This window comes from Otolemur garnettii, unplaced genomic scaffold, assembly GCF_000181295.1.
Source record: "Otolemur garnettii isolate 467f Iridium unplaced genomic scaffold, OtoGar3 scaffold00083, whole genome shotgun sequence".
In the NCBI taxonomy this organism is placed as follows: Eukaryota; Metazoa; Chordata; class Mammalia; order Primates; family Galagidae; genus Otolemur; species Otolemur garnettii.
Genome location: NW_003852478.1, coordinates 6023054 through 6032964, shown reverse-complemented (window position 1 = coordinate 6032964; position 9911 = coordinate 6023054). Strand labels below are relative to the sequence as shown.

The 9911-nt window shown below is 45.4% G+C and overlaps 1 protein-coding gene across 1 annotated transcript in view; it reads left to right on the top strand.

The window, feature by feature from the left end:
• Positions 1–101: 101 nt before the first annotated feature.
• Positions 102–9911, top strand: part of USP46 (ubiquitin specific peptidase 46) — a 63286-nt gene continuing 53476 nt past the window's right edge. The window contains exon 1 of the mRNA XM_003794598.3: positions 102–169. Coding sequence (XP_003794646.1) covers positions 134–169 — 36 coding nt within the window. The 5' untranslated portion in view covers positions 102–133. The remainder of the gene's footprint in view (positions 170–9911) is intronic.

Here is a 9911-nt window from a genome sequence, read left to right as displayed (position 1 = left end):
CAGCCAAACTGAAAGCCGGACCCCGGGCCGCCGCGCCGCCGCCGCCCGGCCTCCCCGCGAGCGCGCCACCATGGACAGCCCTGTTTTCACCTCATAAAGATGGCGGTGCGGGATCGCTGCTACCTTTAGACTAATGACTGTCCGAAACATCGCCTCCATCTGTAATATGGTGAGTGGCCGCCGCCGCCGCCGCCTCGGGGTCGCCGCGAGGCAGAGAAAGGGAAACCTGAGCTGCACACATGCCCCGCGGCGGGGGCCGGCGGGGGCCGCGCAGCCCGAAGTTCCCGGGCCCGGGCCGGGCGGGCGGCTGCGGCCCCCGGAGCGGCGGGGGAGGGGCCCGCGGCCCCCCGCCCCCTCTCGGCCCTGGACCCCGGAGCCCGTTCGGCCGCCCGGGGGCCGCGCCGCTGCTCACGGCCCGCGGGTTGCGGTGGAAGCGGCTGTGGGGGAGGGGGCCACCGACCCCGGACGTCCCGGGGGAGGGGGCTGGGGAGAAGCTGGACGTGGCGGGTACCCATCCTTTCCTTGCGGTAAATAAAGCCTTGCTGGACTCCCTGACTGCCCTCATCCCATTTTTGAGTTCAGTCCTTGGATTGTATTTAAAATTCACTTTGCAGCAGCAGTTGGTATATCTGGAGAAATTTGAAAGGCGATAAAGCTGTGAAAAAGTGCACGGTTGTGGCTCGAGAAGTGAACTTCAACCTGGGTTGGGAAAGCACGGTACTGGGGCTGCGTGCCTCAGTTTCCCCATCTGTGAAAGCGGGACAAGGTTCCATGAGAGCAGTATGTGCAGGCCCTAGGGGTGCGGCCGGCTGTGGGCTTGGCGGAGATCTCCGTGGTTATCTTGCCTGGTCCACTGTAAACCCAGGGAGGCTGGCGGTCATGGACGCAGCAAGAGACATCTCTGGGATGGGGTCTGGGTCCATGACCCGGTGGTCAGTTTAATTTGAGCTTTGCCTCCCCTTGCTTTTCAGTTTCTGCAGGGACAGCCTCCAGCCCTAGCGTCCCCAGGGTGTACCCAGCTGGCACCCTCACTTATCAGAGCGTTGGGGAGCTCAGCGTGGAGTAAGGGTGTGCTGCCCTGTGCAGGGCGGGCGGGTGTGCGCCTTGCCTCCATTCTGCAGAACCCCCTTCCCCATCCCCCATCCCCATCCCCGCCTCCAGCTGGAACATGTGCTCTTTTAATGCCAGTTTGGGGAAAAGCTGCCTTGAAGTTAGTAATGCTGGCCCCTAAAGGGAATCTAAGGAGGCTTGATCCAGAAGCCTTGGGGTAAGGTGATCTGGTTGCCCTTCCCCCATCAAATAGCCTTTTAAATCTTCTGTCCCACTTTCTGTTGCCAGATCAACACAAGGCCCTGGAGCATTAAGGAGCCCTGTGTTAGCACATGGCTGGACTTGAGACCCACTGGCCTCAGCTCTCTGCTCAGTGGGACGTGGCAGTCAGGGCCAGCAGAGCAGATGCTTGGGCTTCCCACAGTGGTAACTGCACGGGCATGGGTGCAGGACAACTTAGATATGGGGGTGCTTCCTGGAACTTTTCCTCGATTTTTTTTTCTTGAGGAGATAGGTTTTCTATTTCTGTTGAGGGCCATTAATGTAGCTTGGCACAGTGAGAAGGTGATGCCTTCTCAGATTCTCTTTGCAGTGACCAGCTCCTGGGGGGAACTGTGAAACTGGAGTGACTGGAATACTCCTGCTCGTGCCTGGTGGAGTGGCCTCAGGCCTACAGGGTAGCTAGACACAGTCCCAGCCCTTGGTTGGGTTCCTGTCCTGCTTGTGTGTGGTGACACCTCTCTGTACTGAAGCGGGCTAGAAACTTGAGAGCTAGTATGTCCCAAGAGGAAGCCAGCTGCCAGCCTCCAGCTTTTTTTTTTTTTTGCCCTTAGCACAGCTGGGGCTTCTTGAAACACCTGGGCTGAATGTCACAATCTGTTCCCTGTGAAACTCAGTCAGGCAGAAAAGATACCGGGAGGACCTGAGAGAAGCAGGCCAGTGTTGTCTGGAGAATTGACATCTCGTGTGGAGACCTAAAAGGGACCAAATTTAGGACCATCACTCAGGCGAAATGGAGAACCAGTAATTCCTAAGAAGGGAGTTTTATGTACCTATTGGACACTGTGTCTTAAGCAAGTGATACGGAGTTTGGGCTCTACTGTCAGACTTCCTGAGTCCCCATCTTGGTTCTAACCTGTGCTAACTTTGTGTTCCTAAGCAAATCGCTCTCTGCTTTAACTTTCTTATCTATAAAAAGGAGATGCTAATGGTTTGTATGCCAGCCCCATTGGGCTGTTGTATTAAATGAGTTGCTGGGGCAGAGGGCCTAGGACTTGGCAAATACTCAGTGAGTGTGAGCTGTTATCATCAACATCATCTTTCATTATTAGGTCACTTTTGGAATTTAAGGGACAATGGAGATTATGTCTTTTCAGACCTGGTGGAAGCAACCACCAGTAATATAAATAATTCCCATGTTCATTTATGCAAAGCAGGCTGAATGGCAGGATACAAAGGCTGGGAGCCCTTAACTCCGCCCCTTATAAAAGGCTGCTCAGCTCACCCCCGCCCCTGGGAGTCTCACTTCCCAGAGGAGAAGGGTTGGTGATGAGGGAACTGCTGTCTTTTCACCTGACCAGACATAACTATTCCTTGGACCCTTCTTTAGGTTCTTTTCTCGGGGATGAATTGTTTCCAGGTAGGTCTTTTAAGAGCTGCTCTTCGGGGCACGTATTGATTCTTCCCTCCTCCTAACTCCATTTTGGTCCCAGCTGGTTTGAGTAGTTGTAGTAAGAGCAAGCGAGGATTGAATTTCTTTTGAAAGCAGGTCATTCGGCATGTTTTAAAGTAGGCTGATGTGTGTCCAGAAAGGATGTTAGAAAACACTGGAGTAAGGTGAACAAACCAAGACCTCCCAGTGGAGAGAGTCAGTTTGTTTCCTCTACCAGACAAGAAAGGACCCAGCAGAGCAGGGACAAAATCTGTAGCAAATCCTTTGGGTGATTGTGTTTGATTAAGAACTAAACACTACTTATTTTCCAGTCTTCTCTTCTCTTCGTGTGTGTGAGAGAGGAAGAGAGAGAGTGAGGGTCTCATTCTGTTGCTGGGGCTAGAGTACGGTGCTGTCATGATAGCTCACAGCAGTCACAAACTCCTGGGCTCAAGCGACTGGGAATACAGGCATGCAACACCATGTTCGCTTACTTTTTATTTTGTAGGTCTCACCTGCTGCCCAGGCTGGTCTTGAGCTCCTGGCCCCAAGCCAGGTCTTGAACTCCCATTTCAGCCTCCTGAAATACTAGAATTATAGATGTGAGCCACTTTGCCTGGCCTCCCCATACTTGTGCCAGTTTTAGATATAGGGGACTTGGAAAATACCCTCATTCTTCCACTGTGCCCTACCCTGCTGCAGTCTTACTGTCCATTGGAAGCTTAATACTACCCATTTGTTTTCATTTTTCTTCTGTATGGATTTCTGCCATAGTAATTCTTGATCAACTTGCTTAGGGCACGTCAGCTTGGGCGCACAGCAGCGTCCGGTTCACAGATAGTAAAGCTTGTTTGGCTGGTATGTTGTAATTGCCAAAATGCACTAGCTGCTACCAAACATGAAGCAGCTGAGGAAATGTCCCCTGTTGACAATCCTCTGATTTTTATCCAGGCCAATGGATTTAACTTCCTATATATTTTTATGGCTCTGCAAACGGGCCATAGTTTTTTTTTAATTTTTTAAAAGTTTTCTGTTTCAAGAATTTGAGGAATTTTCTACAGAGGCAGCATTTGTTAGGAAAAACAAAATGTGACTTGTACCAGTGCAAACTGATCTAAATCTTAGGATCTTCATTTCATTTTTTAATAGTGCTATAAGCTGTGCCTCTGAGAAAATAGTGTTTATCAACTAAGTTACAAGTTTTGTTTCAGTCAGTGGCCCTCTGATGAGCACCTACTCTGGTAGCATCAGCACATGTCATATGTAGGTGCTTAATTAATGGGTGAACTGGAGCCCCCTCCCCAGGGAGCTTTGCTATTACTCATGGGCGTAACAATTGGTAAAGATGAAACAATTTGCTGGGCACGGTGGCTCACGCCTGTAATCCCAGCACAGGGGAGGCTGAGGCCAGTGGATTGCCTGAGCTCACAGGTTTGAGACCAGCCTTAGTCAGAGCAAGACCTCGTCTCTAAAAATAGCCAGACATTATGGCAAGTGCCTGTAGTCCCAGCTATTTGGGAAGCTGAGGCAAGAGAATTGCTTGAGCCCAAGAGTTTGAGGTTGCTGTGAGCTATGATGCAACAGCACTCTACCAAAGGGTGACCAGGTAGACTCTCTCAAAACAAATTTAAAAAAATTTAAAAAAGATGAAACAATTTTAATAGTATAGTATTAGCATAGAAAAAGATGGAGCAAAATCCCAGAAGCAGTTCAGTGGAAAGACTGATTAATACAATAGGACATTTCTTTAACATGTATTTGACCAAAATTTGATACACTTTCTATTTATGGCTTTTATTCCATAAGAAAATTATAGTCATTGTGAATTTGAATGGGAATCTGTACCATTATGTGTCTCTCCAGTTAAGCATGAATCTAATAGTGTGTCATTGGGCAAATTGTTTTTCTGAGGACCTTAGTTTTTCCTCATCTAATAAAACTTAGTTTTGGGGGGAGGCACAAGAAGCTTCTTAGTCATAGTTTTTAGATAAAATCTTTATAAAAATCTACCTCTCTTAATTGGTTAGTGACCACTTGGCTCCCTAACTACCTTGTTTAAAAGCATGTTGAGTTTACCAGTGTTACCATTTTAGCATCTGTACAGCAACCCTGGGGTAATAATATTTGACACCACGTTTGAGGTCTTTTAAATAAGTGAAGTTACTTGAAATGAAGGTAAAGTAACCTTAGTAAATTTTGAAACAGCCAGAGGATTTTTATAAAGATAGTTTTATCTTGATTAAGTCAACTGCTGACTTGGGGCAAGAATTTTGAGAATGGTTAAAAAAATTTTTTAAAGAATATTTCAGACTGGGCAGGATGGCTCACGCTTGTAATCCTAGCACTCAGGGAGGCCAAGGCAAGTGGATTGCTTGAGCTCATGAGTTTGAGACCAGCCTGAGCAAGAGTGAGACCCCCATTGCTACTAAAAATGAAAAACTGAGGCAAGAGGATCACTTACGCCTAAGAGTTGGGGTTTCCTGTGAACTGTGACGCCATGGCACTCTACTGAGGGCAAAAAGTGAGGCTCTGTCTTTAAAAAAAAAGAATATTTCAGTTTCCTAATTCTGAGGAAGAGATGTCTTGCTGTTTCTTTTGTTGCTGTTCTTTAGGCTGTGCATTCTCAAGGATGATTGATGACAGTAGGTCTAGTTGAGTGTGTCAACTAGGAGTTAAGTCATTTATAAGGGCCTTAGAAAATGAAGCCTGAGGTGAGGTTGGTTAATGTTTAAAGAAAAAAATTCTGTTCTTCTGTACCCACAGGTCTCATATGCAGGAGTTTATGTTAGGTCAAGACCTAACATTGAGGGCTACAGAGTTTTCTCTGTTTTTCTCGGAATCCTAAGAGAAAACAAAGTTGAAGGCTAATGTTTTGTTAGAATTACAGATTGTAATTCCTTTTCTGGATGCCACTCATACCATAAAACCTATTTATGTTTTACTAATGTGGAATTTTGGCGTGTTTGGGTTATAATTACAAATCATTTTTAATTTTGATTCTTTTAGCAATCAGGAGAAATTTCCCTAGTTCAGAGGCCCCCCCCACCCCCCGCCTGCTCTTTCTAGTTAGTTTGGTTGAGATTTTAGGATGGTATTAAATTCTGTGGCATCATCAAGAAGGTAGCCTTGGTGGTTTTATTTCTATCCTAGGAAGCCAGCCCAGAGCAGACTGGGAGAGTTGTAGAAGATGGTATCGTCAGTCTAGTTAACTTTTCTGGTCTAATTAACGCAGCATCTTGTGATAAACATTCAGTGTGGTAAAACCAAACACAGAGATGTAAGAGGACTTGTTAGTCTTTCAAGAGAAAAGGCCACTCACAAATAAACCAGTGAAACTTTCTTGAGATGAACTCCATATCAGCAACCAACCCCACCCAAAGGCTTTGTGGAATGCAGCTCCATTCCGGGATTACAGCTTAGAATTTTGGGTATGTCATAAGTCCTCTACCTGGAATTTTACTGCAATTTCGAGAATGATTGTTTGCTATAAATAGTTTTAAGATCGTGGGGTTCGGAAAAGTCCTGGTCGTTACCCCAGCTTCACATTGTTCTCATAGGTCCAGCCTTCTTCCTGCGTTAGCTCAGACTTGGGCTGCTTCTTCTGGGTGGTGGTTAATTTGGGGCAGACAAGAAGGTATGCAGCAAAGAGTGAGTACTTACGTGCTCCCCACCCAGTGAAGAAATCACATCTTTACAAAGACAGTTAAGACCTCCTGGGAGCCCGTCCCCATCTCACTGCCCCGCCCTCTAGACAGAGTGACCTGTTTTCTGCATTTGGTGTTTATCACTTGTTTTAATACTTTCACTAGACTTATATGTATTCATAAACCAGGTATAGTATTGCTTCCTCATGTTTTGTTTTACTTATTTATTTTTTAGAGGCAAGGTCTTTGAAGTGCTGCCCCAGCTGGCCTTGAACTCTTGGAAGGGATCCTCCCACCTCAGGTGCTTATAGCTGGGATTATAGTTGAGAGCCACACTCATGTTTCTTGGTGTTTTAAACATGCTTTGTAATATTGGACAAATTCTTCTCATTTGCCTTTGTTTTTTAAATTATGATTTTGCGGTTTACTAACATACGCATAATTATAGTTTAACTGCTATATAATATTCCTTCTTAGGAATATGCTATAACCTCCTCATCTTACTGCTGTACACGTAGGTTCAGAGTTGTGTATGTGCCGTCTCGGTGCAGTGAACAACTGTGAACTTGTCTCCCTGTGTACAGTTTTTCTTTCTTTCTTTTTTTGGGGGGGGGGAGGGGGGACAGAACCTCAAGCTGTCCCCCCTGGGTAGAGTACTGTGGCATCACAGCTCACAGCAACCTCCAACTCCTGGGCTCAAGCGAGTCTCCTGCTTTAGCCTCCCAAGTAGCAGAGACCATAGGTGCCTGCCACAAGGCCCGGCTATTTTTTGGTTGCAGCCGTCATTGTTGTTTTGGCGGGCCTGGGCTGGATTCGAACCTGCCACCTTAGGTGTATGTGGCTGGCGCCTTAGCCACTGGAGCCACAGGCACCAAGCCCTGTGTACAGTTTGTCTTTACAGTTTCTCAGTGATATGAACCTGGAAGGGAATTACTGGGTCAGAGGAAATGGAAATCTTCCACTTACTAAATTGCCAGACTGCTTTCCACAGCAGTCGTACCGATTTGCATTCGGACCAGCAGCATCTGGGAGTTCCAGTTGCTCCCTGTGCTTGCAGACACTCAGTGTCGTTAGACCTGAATACCTTGCCAACCTGACAGCTGTGCAATTTTATCTGTGTCATTTAAAACTTTCACTTTTCCTGTTTACTAGTGGGGTTGAACATCTTATCAGGTGTTTATTGTGCTAGGTTGTTTTTCACTCAAGCTCTGGAGTTTTCCAGGGCTTGAAGGTCAGGATTACAGGGTTTTGTCTGAAAACAGGGAAATGGATGAACAAGAGGAAACTTAGACCAAAGTAAAAGTTAGGAAAGGAAGGGATGGTTGGAGGGTGTAGGTCAGAGGCATGATGAGGCCGAGAGATAGCTGTGGAGAGGTGAAAACTTGTAAAAATTACAGACTAGAGTTGAGAAGGTGTCTTCAGGGCTGAGAGCAAACTCGGGATGCCCTCTGCGCGAGGCAGGTCTTGTTCAAGCCTTGGTGTCTAAACTGAGATTGGCTTTGCGGAAGATCGAGTCTGAGGCCTCTTCTGGTGAGAACAACAGCAAGGCTGGACTTAGGCAGTTTTTTCGTTTACCAGTTGGCTTTTTAAAGTTCTTTTTAGAGAGAGGCGATGTGAAATTATGGTCTTCTTCCCAGAATACATGTATTTCTTTATCCTTCAGGTTAGATACACAATGCAGGAAACTAGTTTTTCTTAGATCTGCTTGAATGTGTTAGTGGAATTGTTAGTCTTAAATATTTAGAAAACATTCTCTACATTTTAATTTTCAGAGTATGACAAATCTCACTTTATTGAATGCAGAAATATAAAGTGATAACAACAGTTTTAAAAAGTGTGTTACACTTTATGGTTCCTCAGTGTACTAAAGAATAGTGCCCACATGTGCATTGTCTTATGAGAAATGCAGAGTTTGGTTCTATACCCAGGGATTTTGATTAAGTAGGTCTAAGATAGGGCCTTGGAATCTGCATTTTAAAGTAGTATTTTGGCCTCCTTTCTATTCCACATTCTGTTACAGGTGAGTAGAGGCCCACACTTGGAGAAATACTGCTTTCCTTGGATAATAACCTCAGTTTCTCTCATTTTTTTTTGAGACTTTTTCACTTTGTCGCTCTGAGTACAGTGCCATGGCATCATCATAGCTCACAGCAACCTCAAACTCTTGGGCTCAAGTTATCCTCCTGCCTCGGCCTCCTTAGTGGCTGGAACTACAGGGACCCACCACAGTGCCCAGCTAGTTTTTCTGTTTTTGGTAGAGATGGGATCTTGCTCTTGCTGCGGCTGATCTCTAACTCCTGAGCTCAAGCAATCCACCGGCCTTGGCCTCCCCAGAATGCTAAGATTCCAGACTTGAGCCACTATACCTGGTTTTTTGTTTTTTTTTGTTTTTTGGAAACAGGTCTTGCTCTATTGCTTTGGCTAGAATGTAGTGTCATCATCATAGCTGACTCACAACTTCAAACTCCTGGGCTTAAGTGATCTTCCTGCCCCAGCCTCCTGGGTAGCTGGGACTACAGGAGTGTGACATTGCTTCTGGCTAGTTTTTGTATTTTTCTGTAGAGACAAGGTCTCACTGCTCAGAACACTATGATTTCCAACTCTTGGGCTTAAGACATCCTCCTGCCTTGGTCTCCCAAAGTGCTGGAATTATAGGTGTGAGCCACTGTGACCATCCTCACCTTGGTCTCTTAAAAAATATTGCTTATAGAAATTACCTGCCATGTGAAAGATTTTTTAAATCAATGTAATATTATTTAAGTTAGTAACTTAACTTCAAGAGCCATAGATTGTTGCCATTCTATAGACATTATTTCTTGGTAGTAAGTAACCGGGTTTTTATTATTTTATGCTCCTAGATCAGAGATTTCCAACTCTGGCTATATATCATATCACTTGTGAAGCTTTAAAAGAAATTTTAAAAACAAATTGCAAAACATTAACACCCAAGAAAATATGGGGGGAAAAGAGTGTAACGTATTTTATATGCATCCACCCCTCTTTCAGATTTAACAGATACTCAAATTTAGTCACATTTGGTTTTTTTTTAAAGACATAATGCCTTAAAAAGTACCACTAATCTCCCCTAGGTCTTTCCCCTCCTCCCAGAAGAAACCATTTTTGTGAAATTGGTATAGTGTTTACCAACTATGTCTTCTAATTTACTTCATATTTTTGAATCCACAAGCAGTTTATCAACATCTGTGTATGCAGAAAATCTTTGCAATCGTCTTTCTTCACTCAACACTTCTATTTGAGATCATGTCCACACGTGGAGATCAGGTTTATTTGTGCCACTGCTGTATAAAAGTATTCTTTGACTGAATCATGGCTTACATATTCATTCCCTTATTCCCAGACAGTTAATAGTTTCCAGAATATTCTCTCTGGCAGCAGTGACTGCCCTTGCTCCTGTCTTACTTGCACACACACTTTCAATCCTGGCGGTGCTCCGTTTCGGATATGCCCGGCTCAGCTGTGCTGGCTGTGTCAGATCGCTCTCCAGAAGGTGCCACCAGTTGGATCTTTTTGGATATGCAGCTTCCAGGACTTCAGTCTCAGAGTCT